The sequence below is a fragment of the Schistocerca serialis genome, chromosome 11, assembly GCF_023864345.2.
Source record: "Schistocerca serialis cubense isolate TAMUIC-IGC-003099 chromosome 11, iqSchSeri2.2, whole genome shotgun sequence".
In the NCBI taxonomy this organism is placed as follows: domain Eukaryota; kingdom Metazoa; phylum Arthropoda; class Insecta; order Orthoptera; family Acrididae; genus Schistocerca; species Schistocerca serialis.
The window spans coordinates 90935769-90952486 of NC_064648.1; the positions used below are offsets into that span (position 1 = coordinate 90935769).

At 38.4% G+C, this 16718-nt stretch overlaps 1 protein-coding gene across 1 annotated transcript in view; it reads right to left on the reverse strand.

Annotated features, from left to right (window-relative positions):
* The window catches only part of LOC126426483 (uncharacterized), a 126009-nt gene that overhangs the window by 75610 nt on the left and 33681 nt on the right, over window positions 1-16718 (reverse strand). Inside the window, exon 3 of the mRNA XM_050088393.1 lies at window positions 13926-14022. Coding sequence (XP_049944350.1) covers window positions 13926-14022 — 97 coding nt within the window. The remainder of the gene's footprint in view (window positions 1-13925; window positions 14023-16718) is intronic.

Below are 16718 nucleotides of genomic sequence, written 5' to 3' on the forward strand. Positions count from 1 at the left end.
GTATCAGAAGTAGTGATTAATAGGGCAGTCAACGGATGAGACTCCAAGTGTTATGTTCCTTGACATCCAGATGGGTAATTAACTGAGGTGGTACCAGCATGGTGGATACATTAACCATTTTACAGAAGTGTGCAGTAACAGTATATTATGAAAATGATAACAGAACATCTTGCTGGAGCTTCAAGGACCTACAGATTCTTATATGCCAATACACACAGTCCCAAACAGTATTTAATTTTGAACTCAGTAAGTCACAACCACAATACTAAAAGTAACAATTTCCACATAAACTGTACACCTCTCTAGTGTTCAGAATGGAATTTAACGTTCTGGTCTAGTAGCATATAACAAGTTACAAGTGGACATCCAGCAAAAAATTGAATATTCCACATATCTAAATACAAAGTAAATGAATGTTTGATTAGCCACTCTAAGATACTTCAATACTGGGACTCAGGAATGAAAAATTGTGCATGACTATAATGTTTGTATTAGGTGCAACCTGATTTTGCCTGTACATAGGCAACTTATACTGGTTTGTTTGACGTATTAGATAACAGCAGCTGAGTGGTGAAGTAGTTGACTTTTTCAAAGTAGGTGTTTTATTGTAGCATACATATGTAATCTAGAAGTAATTACCATAACTGAATAGATTACTGCTAGTCATAATTTTGTTGGCAGTATAGTATATAGAAGCAGCCAGCACATTGTTTCTGCTTGTCATCTATATCTTGGCTCCTTCAGGATGGGATGTACAGAACATGTGTGACTGAATAAAATATATATATATGGCCTACCTGTTACTGTCAGATTCTTGGCAATGGGGGAAAGTTGCAGGGGTGTGGCATTCTCACACAGAATATCTGTAATAAATTTCTTTTACTTCATGTCTATGGTCAAAATTTTTGTCATTAGACTACCGGTCTGTGCCGAGTATTTCACACATTATCATTCATCATTCAAGTACGCACAGCAATTCGGAATGTACTGAAGGATAAATATGTGAAGGTAAGTGTGTTCTTTAAAGCTGTAGTTGAAGTATCATCCCAGCAAAACCATTATCATCAATCATTATTGTGAAAACACATCCCAGCAAAACCATTATCCTCAATCATTATTGTGAAAACAATGTAAAATGTCTCACTACTGCTGTTGTTCCATAGGCTCCAACAACAGAAAGAGAATGGCAAGTGATTGCCAACATGTTTGACAAACTTTGGCAGTTCCTAAATTGCTTAGGTATCTCACTTAATCAAGGAATTAGTTTATTATAACTGACTCCAAAGGAGGTCTAGTTAAATGAAATTGACAAATCATCTATGTTGCTAAGATATATGTTTTATTTACAGGTGCACTGGATGGGAAACAAGTTGCATTTGCTGCACCAAGAACAGATGGCTCATTTTATTACAGGTACAGGAAATTTAATAGCATTTTATTATTAGCAGTCGTTGGTGCTAAATATCGGGTTTCTCTGATTGACATGAGTGCAATGGGTGAGTAAATGATGGAAGAGTCTTTCAACAAAATAAAATAATTTCTGCCCTATGGGAAAACTGGTTGCAAGTTCCACAAGAAAAGGTGCTAAAAACAGCAACACATCTGTTCCATATGCTGTTGTGGCAGATTACACTTTCAGACTCCAGTTATGTTATGAAGCCATACAAAGACTAAAAATGAAACCCGGAAAAAGGTATTCAATTACAGATTATCAAGGGCAAGGAGAGTTGTTGACAACGCCTTTGATATTCTGTGCAACCATTTCCAAATTTTACAGACAAATATTTAACTTGCTATAGGCAAAATGGAATTACAAAAACACCTTGCATTTTACATAATTTTTCGACAGACGAAGCAGACAGCACATATATGTCAACCAGGGACATCAAAAATATGGAGTCCTGTACGATAGAGAAAGCATCATCCGTGTGCTGGTGCTCTGTGGAGTAGCGTACACCAACAGAAGGAAAACAGAACTCCAAGGGATGCAAAGGAAGTCCGGGACAGATACTGTGGATATTTTAATACAAGTAGTTTTGTCCCTTGGAAATGGGAGCCAATTAAGAACTTCAATTTTTGAATGTAAATGTATTTTCAAATTAATAAATACAAAATTTATACAATTCAGCAATTATCATCCATTACTTGTGCCTCCATCATAATTTTCAGTATTTTATGTTCTGTACCCTTTACAATTGTAGGATTTCTTAGCTACCTCAATTCTTGCACAATGAACTGCCCCAAAGAAACACATGGTGATCGGTCTGATGCCTTTTCTGTTAATTTTGAATTTAAGTTCTCCAATACTGTATTTGGTAATGGATCACTGTCACTCTTCACCTTCTTCACATTCTTAGGTGAAGCGGAATAGGCACTAGAAGCCACTGGAATACTAGGGGCTGTCATTTATTATTACCACACCCATACTCTGTAATTAAAAATGGTATTAGTTTCCAAGAGCACTGTGAATTACAGTTTAATTTCACTAATGTCTAATGTAATTGATAAAGACAACGCAGGGAAATCAAGATTTAATATCTGTATTTGCAAGGTGGAATAAACTTATTTATGTAGAGGGTTATGAACATTACCCTTAAGTGAGCCTTTTACTTACATCAATCGTGATATCTGGGCCTTCAACATTTGATGATGTACATGGTGAGCTATCCATCTAAGGGTGTGTGTGGGGGGGGGGGGGGGGCGATGATGTTTAGTAGATCTAATTACTACTTACTAGACAACAAAAAGTATAAATGTAATGGACTGGCTTACATTACTATTCTCATCATAAAAGTTTATGACATCAGTCCTGTTGATTTCTGGTACTCAGCTGTTAGCTACATTTTTGGTCCTGTGGATTCCTGTACCAGAATTGTGAGGTAGCTGAAAAATTCCCTCATTTTTAGTTGCACATTAGACATCAAGTTGCTGTGAGCACAGCTGCAGAGAGGACAAACCAGTAACTGTATGACACTATGTTGTACATAATATTTTATCAACATATAACTGAAATTGTTCCATGGATATCTAATAATCTGACATTCAATGATACATGACTGATGACTTACAAGGATGCTAATAACCTGAACTTGCTGCATAAATTCTGAAGAGTTTTTCTGCAATGTTTTCGTTAAACGTTTACTTACAGCAACTGGCAATCATTTTTACATTAAATTAATCACAAGGTCACATAATTCAAAAGAGAATTTCCAAATTGATGAGCTTTACTGGTAACACATTTGGTCACTATGTACTGACAATATTTTATTTCATTATTGATCTCAACAACCACTTTTATCACAAATGTTACCCAAAAAATTACTGAAATCAGGTTTTCGTGCCACAAACAAATATTCAACAAAGTTCTGCACTAGTTTTCTATGGCTCACAACGAGTGGTACTAAGCTGCTATCTGGTCTAGTTACACCTTAATGAAGGTGTGTCACTAAGCAAAACTCATTAAGAATAAGCTGTTTTTGTAAGCACGCAACATACATGATATACTGCCCAATTCACCAAATTGTGAGCTTTCTCTATGCCATTTACAGCTACGACTGATATATAAAGTTATGTCAGTACAATGAAAAGTGGAATGAACATCAATGTTTAGTGTTCGATGGTAAGTAACCAGTAATTGTAGGGGTATAATTATTGTAACTGAAGCAATTTTGTTGAAAAGTAAGTAATGTGTTAAATACACCCCAGAAGTAACAAAACTAATTGTCTAATTATATTGAAGTACATTTCATTTACGATGGAGACCAATTAAATGGCTAACTAATATGTAACTGGCCAGCGATGTGTCAAACTGCATATCCAGTAGAAGAACCTCAACAAAAACTGAATACCACTGACCACCAGTGTGTGTTAATATTTCCAGGCAGCAGAAATGGTATATACAATTGCATACTTTTTTTTATTATTTTCATCTAGCACAGAGAGAGCATTCATAATTTTGGCATGACTTGGTACATAAGATACACTGCACCTCAATCTGCACAGTCTACTCAAACAATGAAAATAGGAAATACAGGGAGAGTTTGTGATGATGTTACCAACTTTCACAGATGGTGGAGGAAGGTAAATGTATCAATTTGAGGTAAGAGACCCTGGTCCAGCAACAGCAGAGCTGAAAGTTATAAGCGAAAATTGTCCTCATACCTCCGACAGTATCTCTCTTCCATTGCAATCTCTTTGCTTTCCATATTTTGGAAGGCGGTAGATGGACCAAATCAAGGAGTGGGGGGAGGTCCAGTCAACATGGGCTTGAAAGTGCACACCTTAAGAGCTATGAATACTTGTTCATATTTGCTACTGTGAAACATCTCTTCTACTGAAAAGTGATCATCGCTCTTATGGTATGCATTTTAGAACCCATGTTTACCAGACAATTTTTTTCTTGTTTTGATCCATTCTACCTGCTCCCAAAATATGGTAAGCAAAGATCTTGCAGTACAAGAGAGCCACTGTTGATGGCATCAGAGTGATTTCCACTCATAACTTTTGGCTATCATTTCTGGAATATAGTCAGTTACTACAAATGGATACATTTACCCTTCCTGACTCTAAGCACTATGTGATTTACCCTTCTTCATCATCCCTGAATGAATGCAACATCTCAGAACCAACTGGTATATGGTATTAAGTATCTTCCTTCCAAAGAAGAAGATCCAAGAGTACTTCGACATTTTTTGTTTCCACACTACTGCAAAGCTAAGTGATACTGACATTGATGTTGGTGGCATTCAGTCATCTAAAACTGCCAACAATGGAGAAGACCCTGTGGATTCCGTGTCAGATTCTAAGTGGACTTTGCAGCTGAGAGACCCCCCCCCCCCACTATTTAACCATAACACTCCAGAACACTCTCCTCCCATCGCCACCAACCCAGCAGAGAACTGCCGAGTTGCTGGAAGAAATCACAGGGCATGTTGTGTTGTGTTGATACTATCCCATAAGACACTATTATAGAACTTGTTTTATTCACTTTAACCTCACTACACTGCCAAAAATATTTAACACTGTGCAGGTACACAGCATACATATTGATCCATTTATGACTCTTTTTAATGGTAATGTTGTGGCCCTCAAGTCTTTTTACTTGTTGGTTATGGTCCTGGTATTACTTTAACATGTTACACATTAAAAAGAAAGTCATGTGTAGTGAATTAGGCATTGGGCTACAGGAAACTAATTGCTTTGCATTCTCAAATGTCAGCTCCATGAATGTCTAATGAAATTGTCACCCAGACCTCAGGCTATGCTACACATCACTATGCCAACACAACCAAGTAACTGTGGAAATGGGGTGGTGGTGGTGGGGGGCGGGGTGTGTTAGCTCTAAAAGACTAACCTTTTGTCACCAATATTACTCTGTTCTTAAAAATAACACTAAGCATGAGTACAATGCTAGCACAAAAATTTCTGAACAGTAATGCAGTGGAATTAATGAGTAAATTAAATCTAGAGTATATCTAGGAGCTGGGCTGCAAAGGAGGAAGGATAGCAACTGATCAATTCTTTGGTGAATGGCAAAATAGTTTTGAAAATTCAGATCTAATCATTGTGTGTAAAACTGATTCTAGTTTGTGTCTGTGTGTTGGGGCAGAATGTGACTTCCCTTTGTGAAGATCATTTCTTTCTTATGGACTGGGGGAGGTAACTGCCGCACTGTAGAGGGGTATACTGGTTTAGCAGACATGCAAAGCAGCCACACTAACTCCACCCCACCTATTGCTGATCTTCTCTTATTGTCTCTTCAATTTAATTAATATCGGCACTGAAATATTATAAAATATCATGACGCAGTGACTTTTCATTCACTATACTTAAATAAAATGTTGAAGCTTGGCTTGTTGCAACATCTCAGAGACTCATTCCTCAATAAAGAAAATATTAACACCTAACAGATACCATGGTAGAGAACATTAAACAGTAGCTTATAAAACAGGTTAACAAGAAAAAAATTATTTTTTCGTAGAGACACTTTCACATCACCTTTGAAAACTGTAAAAAGGAAATGCAAAGTTAGCAATTATACATAGATAAAAGCAGGGATAAGAACCTCAAGCACAATAAGAGAGTTTTCCACAAAACATGTAAATAGCACAAAGGCTTTGCTAAATGCTTAGTCTGAATCACACATTAATGTAGGTTCTAAATAAATAAATTACACTTGCTGAAGGAATGAACAACGATGATTACATAAGTGGCTCAACAACTAAAGTAAAGGCCATGTGGAATACTGAGCATGTTATTAGTAATAGTGGCCATTATGTCTCAAGGATACAGGTACTTATAAATGAGGGAAAAAATCAAATTTTTTTATGGATTTATTAAATTCTATAGTCTTTCCTGATTACATTGATATATACATTATAGGGCTCAAATGAAAAATGATCTCTATATACTAAATTTTAAAGTTATGGTCACGTATGCTGCCACGCCACCTTTATTTCTGTTACAGAAACCAGTATTATTTCGAAAAGAACTGAACTTTCTGTTTCCAGTGATTATATGTTTGATACATTGTATATGTTGGTAACAGTGCAGGTTTCTAGTGTCTGTAAATGATTATCTTTGCTAGTATTTACTTTTGTTCAATTGTTACTGAATGTTTGATGCCCAAGTGCTACATATATTTGTGGAAGGGCAATAAATATGAATTATGCCATGCATCAACAAATTCAATAAAATGGAATTCCATGGTAACCAGTCCACAAGCAAAGAAAGCCACACTGTTGAAAGTAATCTATGTATCAGTCTTCAGGGAAGAAACTCCCACAAGGCATGCCTCCTGGTGATTCAAATTTTTGTGTTAACAATGACGCTGTTTGCAGTGGATTTTTTGTTGTTGATGTGGGCATCTTACCTTCTTTGATAAAGTAAGTGGTGAAATGTAAACAATGTGATGGTGTAGGCTGTCTGGAAATAACTAAACAACAAAGTAGCAGGAAGGGTTTAGTGTCAAAATCAGTTGTTCTGTGTAGATCCTGCAATAAATCTACCTCAAAAATGACTTTGAACATTGTGCACAATTCATATGATGTGAATTTTGAAGTTAGTGTATGCAATGTGTGCAATAGGAGAAAGCAAAAAGTCTGCTCAAACGTTTTGTGGTTTGATGGACCTTCCTCCTCCTCACAATAAGTTCAGCAAGTACATAAAAATACTTTTGGGTGCCTTGACGGTTGTGTCTAAAGCATCTACAAAACGTGCAGTAGAAGAAACTAGGGACACTGCTGTTGCACTTGATGGGACATGGCAACGCCGAGGACATCGTGGTGTTGTGCTACTTCTCTGGAGAATGGAAAAATTGTTGACATTGAGTGCTCATGTGAGTACTGCCACTCCTGCCATGGTAACACTGAAGGACATATTGAACATCAGTGTTCTAAGAATTATGATGGTTACAGTGGAGGTATGGAGTGTGTCTGAGCTCTAAAAATATCTCAGACGTCGGTGCCCGCGTTTAAAACGTTAGATATACTAAGTACCTAGGCGATGGGGACTCTAAAGCTTTCAATAAAATTAACGAGTTTAATGTTTATGGTAATACCTTGTTAACGAAACTGGAGTGTCGTAGACAAGTGCAAAAGAGGATGGGTGCTAGATTGACAAAGCTACGAAGAGAAATGGAAGGAAAATTGCTATCTGATGGAAAATCTCTGTCTGGCCGAGGCAGATTGACAGAAACTGAAACAGACCTTCTTCAGAGTTATTATGGACTCACCATGAGATGAACTGCACCTCTGAATAATGTTAGAGCAATGAGAAAAGCTGCATGTGCCACCTACTTTCATAGGTTGTCCACAGATGACCACCCTGTTCACAGACTTTGCCCTAAAGGAGCAGATTCTTGGTGTGGTTACCGAAAAGCAAAAGAAAGTGGTCAAATATACCATCATAATCATTCTCTTTCTGAGCCTGTTATGAATGAAATAAAACCAATTTTTAGAGATGTGAGTGACCCTGTTTTGCTCAGTAAATGTCTTCACGGGGGCATTCAGAATAAAAATGAAAGTTTCAACCATTTCATATGGGAAAGACTATCCTAGTATGTTTTTGTTGGACTAAATACATTAAAAGTTGGCGTGCTGGGTGCAGTGATACATTTCAATGATGGAATAATAGGAAGGTTGGAAGTCCTGAGAAATTTAGGCATAACATGTGGCTCTAATATGGAAGATCAATTGCTTGCGTGTGACAGACAAGAAACAAAGATTCGCTCTTCAAGTTACGAAAGAAGCAAGAAGTGCTAAAATGAAGCTTGAAGATGAAGAAATGCTGCAGGATGAAGACTATGCTTCAGGAATGTTCTGAGGCACAGTTTAATTGGACTCTCATCTTCATTTGCAATTTCGTGCAAGCTGTATTTTTCGGAATTAGGGCACAAGTATTTCCTCTAATTTTTTTTTCTATAGCTTGCAATAGTTCATACTTATGTGGTAGACCTAAGCTTTATTGCAAAATCAACTAAATTATAGAAAAAATAAGATTTTTATTGGGAAAAAATTATAAAAATTAAAATGTAAGACGTGATATTTTTATCCTTGTAATATACGTAATATGTGCAATTAAACAGGTCTAGTACCTCAGCCATCATGTCGTGGACATCTGGCAAAAATTTGGTCTCCTTCAAATGTGTAACATTGGATTAAATGGCACCTCAATTTCAGGAAGCACTTTGGAAAAAAAATTGCATCAATTTCTTTGTAATAGTTTTTAATAACCATAATCAGGTTCAAAAATATTCTTCTAATTTGTTTAGAAAGTGTGCTGCATTACCAGATATCAACAAAACATATTCATTGTAAACAGAAAAGTACCCTGTACCCTCAAGAACTCAAAAAATCTTGTGCCACAGTCCAAACAGTTATGAGCTCTTATTAGTTACATTCAGTCCCGCCTAAATCAAAATTTAGTATTCTGAGGAAACTGTCCAGCAAGGTGAAGTACTTTTAAATACAGATGAAAACCTCCTGAATAAATGCAATTAAATCCGTTTTCACAGCACTTAACATGCTTCCTCTGCCAAGCATTTCTATTCGCCAAACATTTCAACTATTTAACAAATATTTAACTGGTAAAGATGCTGATCATTAAAATAAAACCAGGTTCAGCATAAGCCACCAACCAAGAAAACAATTCTGTCCAGTGCCAGAGTACATTACATGGGTGTTTGAAGCTTTTAACAAGCTCACTGAGAACATAAAATCCACCTGTGATATAAAGTACTTTAAAACACCAATGCAGTCATATTTAGTGTCACTGCTTCTACTAAGTCCACAAATATATGCACTTTCATTGCACAGTGTTCAATTTCCTATTCATGTATGGTTCATTTAAATGTACAAGCCGAGTGTTAATAGTAATGTCAGATGTAAAATACATGTTTCATTCGTGAAGCATTTTAAGGTAAGTTCGGCAGAAAGTAGTGTACAATTTCAATTAATCTGGCATGATATATCTGCAGCAGTCACTGCTGTTATAGATACAATGGACAAATAAATATATTAAATAGAAGTAATGTTCTAGAACTGCCAGCTACGCTACATTCACTGAACACTTTTGAAATTACTACTTCAAGTAATATATTCAGTTACTACCGAAAAGTTCTGACTACTTCTTCATTAAGTGATAAAACATGCAGTTTGAGCATTCTTTTCTTCCTACGTTTCATAGCTTATCTCAAAACCGTGCTCAATATTCTATTACATATTCAGTAAGATCTTTTTGTTCATCTCATCTCAGTACAGCACCAACAGCATTAACAAACTTAATTTTGCGAATAGAAAGCACTGTTACAAACTGCTGTGCACAAGAATAAAAAGTTGACTAAGAACACTTACAATACTGTTCGGAATGCTAGTCGGGTTTTCACGTGGTGTTATGAAATCTTCCAGATGAGCCACTCCTCTCACTCTGGCACACTGTTATTATTATTATTATTATTATTTTTCTTTCTTTTCTCAGACGTTATGTCTGGTCAAAAATGGAAAGTGGCACGGACCTTGATCAAGCGCGACTTCCTTTTAACTGTATGGTATATGTTACATTGCATTTAGGAACTTCTGGGTAATTGAACAGGTATCAATAATTACAGATTTCTGTAGTTGTATATATAAGTTTGGATGTAGCTGTATTGCGTTGATGTACTGGTGGATATTGTGTGGTATGACTCCTGTAGTTGATAGTATAATCGGTATAATGTCAACTTTACCCTGATTCCACATGTCCTTGACTTCCTCAGCCAGTTGGATGTATTTTTCAATTTTTTCTCCTGTTTTCTTCTGTATATTTGTTGTATTGTGTATGGATATTTCGATTAGTTGTGTTAATTTCTTCTTTTTGTTTGTGAGTATGATGTGAGGTTTCTTACGTGGTGTTGTTTTATCTGTTATAATGGTTCTGTTCCAGTATAATTTGTATTCATCATTCTCCATTACATTTTGTGGTGCATACTTGTATGTGGGAACGTGTTGTTTTATTAGTTTATGTTGTATGGCAAGTTGTTGATGTATTATATTTGCTACATTGTCATGTCTTCTGGGGTATTCTGTATTTGCTAGTATTGTACATCTGCTTGTGAGGTGATCTACTGTTTCTATTTGTTGTTTGCAAAGTCTGCATTTATCTGTTGTGGTATTGGGATCTTTAATAATATGCTTGCTGTAATATCTGGTGTTTATTGTTTGATCCCGTATTGCAATCATGAATCCTTCCATCTCACTGTATATATTGCCTTTTCTTAGCCATGTGTTGGATGCGTCTTGATCGATGTGTAGCTGTGTTAGATGATACAGGTGCTTGCCATGTAGTGTTTTCTTTTTCAAATTTACTTTCTTTGTATCTGTTGATGTTATGTGATCTAAAGGGTTGTAGAAGAGGTTATGAAATTGCAATGGTGTAGCCGATGTATTTATATAAGCGATTGCTTTGTGTATTTTGCTAGTTTCTGCTCGTTCTAGAAAGAATTTTCTTAAATTCTCTACCTGTCCATAATCTAGGTTTTTTTTTTAATGTCGATAAATCCTCTTCCTCCTTCCTTTCTGCTTAATGTGTATCTTTCTGCTGACATATATAGAATACAAAGACACAGATACAGACATTAGATGTATTCTACATTTGTGACATTGTGATCGAGTAAGTGTATTGAGTGATTGTAGGTCTGTGTTACTCCATTTCACTACTCCAAATGAGTAGGTCAATATTGGTATGGCATAGGTATTTATAGCTTTTGTCTTTTTTCTTGCTGTCAATTCTGTTTTCAGTATTTTTGTTAGTCTTTGTCTATATTTTTCTTTTAGTTCTTATGCAGCCGCTATGGTTATCCAATAAGTAATCTTCTTGTTTAGTGTGTTTTCCCTTGACTATGCTATTTTTCTTACATTTGTCTGTTCCAAAAGCCATACTTATATCATTGCTGAATACTTCTGTTATCTTTAGTAATTGGTTGAGTTGTTGCTGCCAGTAGTTTTAGATCATCCATGTATAGTAAATGTGTGATTTTGTGTTGGTATGTTCCAGTAATATTGTATCCATAATTTGTATTATTTAGCATGTTGGATAGTGGGTTCAGAGCAAGGCAGAACCAGAAAGGACTTAATGAGTCTCCTTGGTATATTCCATGCTTAATCTGTATTGGCAGTGATGTGATATTATTTGAATTTGTTTGGATATTAAGTGTGGTTTTCCAATTTTTCATTACTATGTTTAGGAACTGTATCAATTTAGGATCTACTTTGTATATTTCCAATATTTGAAGTAACCATGAGTGGGGTACACTATCAAAAGCTTTTCGGCAATCAATGTATGCGTAGTGTAGCGACCTTTGTTTAGTTTTAGCTTGATATGTCACCTCTGCATCTATTATCAGTTGCTCTTTACATCCTCGTGCTCCTTTGCAACAGCCTTTTTGTTCTTCATTTATAATTTTGTTCTGTGTTGTATGTGTCATTAATTTCTGTGCAATGACTGAAGTTAATATTTTGTATATTGTTGGTAGGCATGTTATGGGGCGATATTTAGCTGGGTTTGCTGTGTCTGCTAGATCTTTAGGTTTCAGATAAGTTATCCCATGTGAAAGTGTATCGGGGAATGTGTATGGGTTTGCAATGTAACTGTTAAATAATGTAGTTAGATGTGAATGTGTTGAGGTGAACTTCTTTAGCCAGAAATTTGCTATTTTATCTTTTCCGGGGGCTTTCCAATTGTGAGTACAATTAATTGCTCAGGTGACTTCATGTTGCAATATTATCACTTCAGGCATTTGGGGTATCATCTTGTATGTGTGTGTTTCTGCTTGTATCCACCGTGCATGCCTGTTATGTTGTACCGGGTTTGACCATATGTTGCTCCAGAAGTGTTCCATGTCTGTTATGTTTGGTGGATTGTCTATTTTAATGTGTGTGTTATCTATTGTCTGGTAAAATTTCTTTTGGTTTGTGTTGAATGTTTGGTTTTGTTTCCTTCTATTTTCACTTTTTTTGTATCTTCTAAGTCGTTTGGCCAATGCTTGTAATTTCTGCTTCTTTTCATCTAATTGCTCTATCGCTTCTTGTTGTGAGATTTTACCGAATGTTTTTCGTTTTTTTCTGACATTTCATTTCCTATAAATTGTGTTACCTGTCCGATGTCTTTTCTCAGTTTTTCTATTCTGATCTGTAGCCTGTGTTGCCATGCTGGTTTTGTGGGTTTCTTCTGTATGTTGGTTGGTTCTGATCTCTGCCTAGTGTGTATATTTAGTTTAGTGAGTGCTCCTATATAAACCACTGGTTGTAACTCATCCATAGTTGTGTTTTCATTTATTTTGTTGTGTATGATTGACAGCTGTTATTGTTGTTTCGACTTGTGGGTTATTTGGTGGTCTATGCAAGAATGGTCTAATGTCTGTATTTGTGTCTTTGTATTCTACATATGTCAGTTGAAATTTTTCTTCTATATCTAACATGTGTGTCACTTGGTGTTCTATTTGTGCTTGTTCTGGTGGCTGCCTTAAGATTTCGTTTTCCTCTGATTGTTTAATTGATGCGTGTTGGTCTTTGTTTGTTTGCTCTGGGATGTTTGAGTCCTTTACTGGGATGTTTGAGTCCATTACTGTATTTTCTTCTTCTTCTAATTGCACATTATTTTGTTCCAGTATTTGTTGTACTTGTTGTTTGATGTTTTCTAATTCTGACTGGGGTATCCTGTTATTTTTTATTATTACACGGATCTGATCAGCTAGTCATTGTTCTGTTAAAAATTTTAATTCTGGGTATCTGGTAATAAATGTTGTGTATTCTTGTGATCTGTATCCAGTTGTGTTGGTTCCTAGGTTTGTTGCTTGGTAATAACAGAACATGAGGTGTCTATTAACTTCATCTGACCACCTCATCCTCTGTCTTTGTTTTCCTTCTAGGGTGGTTGCAGGAAGCATATCCTGCAAAACACCTCTATTTGGATTTAAATCATTTTCCAGTTGGCTAGCAGTGTCGTAACCATTGTGGGCGGGCATAGGGTTCACGCGTCGTCCCCGACCATGACGGCGCTTGTCCGAGGCTTCTTTAGTTCTGTCCTGAACCAAGTAATCACACTAAAAGGGGGGTTAGCCCTATTAGTGGTTTGTTCTTTTCGTCGCCTTTTGCGACTGGCAGAACATACCGGAGGCCTATTCTTTTCCCAGGCCTCCACAGGGTTTATTATTATTATTATTATTATTATTATTATTAGTTGAAAATTTTGCCTTGCAGTCACTGGCAGTTAAATCTTGCAGTACTTGGGCCACTTTTGTCGCTACACGATCTAGACTATCTTCCCTTGCATTCTAGGAAATACAAGATGTTTCAGTGCCACTTCTCTACACGTGTATGTATCTACTCGTGTCTACATGTAATATAATGGGACAAGGACCACAAAGAATATTATACGAGTTTCAAATTTACCTCTTTGCGGTACAGCGGTGTTCTGTATCTATCAGTATGTTTTCGTCCTGGTACACAGAAACCGGGGCAGTGGTAGAATTCTTTGTCCACTCCATTTCTAAAAAATACCACAGGATTACAAAATACAAATAATTACATTCTTTGTGACAATACCAAAAAGTGCAACATTTATTAGCAACTGATGATGAATACTCACTATGAGAGTTTAGTGTAAAAATTTGCTGTTTGTCTTCTTCTGGAAATCCAAAACCGTAAACAAATATGGTGTAGCTACGGCTTCTGCACATCCTCAATATTCCGTGTACTCAGAATTTTAGAGCTCCGCACTCAGCGTAGTCTGTCGATCGTTGACGACACTGATCCACTCACGTCATTGTCGGCTGCCGATTCACGTGCAGGCCCCGGATGTGCACTCAAATCGCGTAGTCAATTTTGAACAGAAAGTTGTTCGTGTAAAATTGGCTATATGTAGGTCAAAGAAGGGTAGTTGCTGACAGTTAGTAAAAACCAACTGGACTGCTGTTTCCAATCTGAGTAAATTGTCATTCAGAGATCGTACTTCCCGGAAGCCACACTGATACGGGGACAAAAGGCCCCGAGATTCGAGTACCTGACATAATCAGAAGCTAATTGTCCTTTCAAGCAATTTACAAAGTACGTTCGTCACACTAATCAGGTAGTAGCTGCTGAGAGACACTGGGTTCTTCACAGGCTTAAGGACGAGGATAACTATACTGTCTCGCCATTGCAAGGGGAAGGCACCTTCAAAGTCAAATGCAGTTGGTGACCCTGAGGAGATGTTGCCTCTGGATAGTGTCCAAGTGTCGGATCATCTGGTTGTAGATGGAATCCGGGCCTGGGGCCGTGTCACGTGATGAGGTAAAAGCCTGCAAGAATTTCTGTTCAGTGAAGAGTTCATTATAGGGTTCAACGTGGTGGGGGTTGTAACAAAGTGGGGTCTGTTCAACTTTGTGTTTCTGCTGAAGAAAGATAGCAGGATAGGAAAAGGACACCGATGTCATTGCTATGTGTATTGCAAGGTGTTCTGCACGGACAAATGGATCAGCACACAGAGCACCTCGGAGGATAAGACCCCGGACAGTCGACTGTCGTCGACGGTTACAGAGCTCAGACAAAACCTGTGGTAAAGAGGCGTATCTCCCCAGGAAGGAGACATAGCACTCCTAGCATTCTTTTTTACTCTGCTTAATAAGGTAGTAAGCATTAACACACACACACACAAAAGCGTGGAGGGTGGTCTACGAAGGACGCCGTTCGATCACTGCAGCACCCGTCGGCAGTCCTGGACAATGTTTGCTACATCCTCGGTACGGTCAGTAACAAGGAGGACGTGTGGGAGGGGAATGGCAGTGCCAGCAGCATGAAGAATAGTGGCAGAGACGCCCTGCACTACCGCATCAATGCAATTAGATAGAGAGGTGTCGAAGTGCACAGCAGACACATATAAAGACCAACTGGCACTGCAGAATATCCAATATGGCAGCCCATCTGCCTGGCAGTGACAGGGGAGCTATAAAAACTGCAAAAAATGGTGACTGTCACAAACATCGTCACGGGGTGACCGTGTATGGAAGCCACTAGAGCAGGGCAGGAGATTGTGAAATCAATAGCAGTAAAGGCGTCACAAGTGGCATTGAAGTGGGTAAGACAACCGTCACTGAGGAGACACAAATCAAAATCTGTGATAAGGTTGGTCAATTAGAAGACCCCTACCCATCAAAGTGGCACTCCCCCACAGGGTGCGGGTGCACCGAAGTCCCCGAGGAGGAAATACGGGAGCGGGAGCTGCCGTAGTAAGGTAGACAGTTCGACATAAGGAACTGGCCTACCTGGATGGAGGTGGACTTTGCAAACCGTGACTGCTGCAGTCCTTTGCACTCAAACCACTACTGCTTCCAGGTTGGTACCCAGTCACTGATGACATCAGCATCAACCAAAGTGCAGATTCCGACCGAATGTCCAATAACCACAAAACATTAGAGAGCAGTCATCACAAAAGTGTGTTTCTCGAAGAGCGACCCAGAACACAGAATAATAGGAAACAAGTTATCGTATTTCCGGCAGGTGACGCTAATATCTGTTACAATTCCACCGGATTCTCGTGGGGCGAGAGGTTAGACGTAAAGAAGCCGAGGGCAGGTCACGTCACTCGATCAGTGGTTGCCACCGACAAGAGTGGGGTGACATCCATAAATAAGGTGTCAGACTCGGATTACGAGGGGGGAGATGGCGCCTCCAGGGGCACTGCAGAGGGTCCTCGTCCTGGGACTACTTCTCCTTCTTCTCTTTCAGAGGTGGGAGAGAGCAGGGCACAGAAGGAGAACAGGGTTTCTGCTAGATCTGGAACTGAAAGGGAGCAACCGACCTCGGAGCACACAGACGGTGCATTTCGTGTCCGAGTTGTGGTAGCAGGCTCCCAGCCCGAGCACTTCTTTGGCCGGGGAGGGGGAGCGGCTCCCAGAAGCTGGGACGTGGGAACGGCAGAGGAGAGGGAGACGGGGCTGGGGTAAGGAAGAGGTAGGAGTGGGAAAGAATGTAACAGAGGCAAAAGGTGAAGAATGTGACAGTGGATGGAATCTGCCATATTTTGGCAAGCCTCGCCATAAAATAGGCACTCTGGGGACTCGTATTCTGGATCTTTGTTTCTCGCTTGTAAGCTTGGCAATCTGGTGAGCAAGGAGAGTGGCGGTCAACGTAATTGACACACACAGCTGGCAAAACACAGGGGGCTTCCCTCAGGGAGTGGGTATCCACACTCACAACACGGTGGGG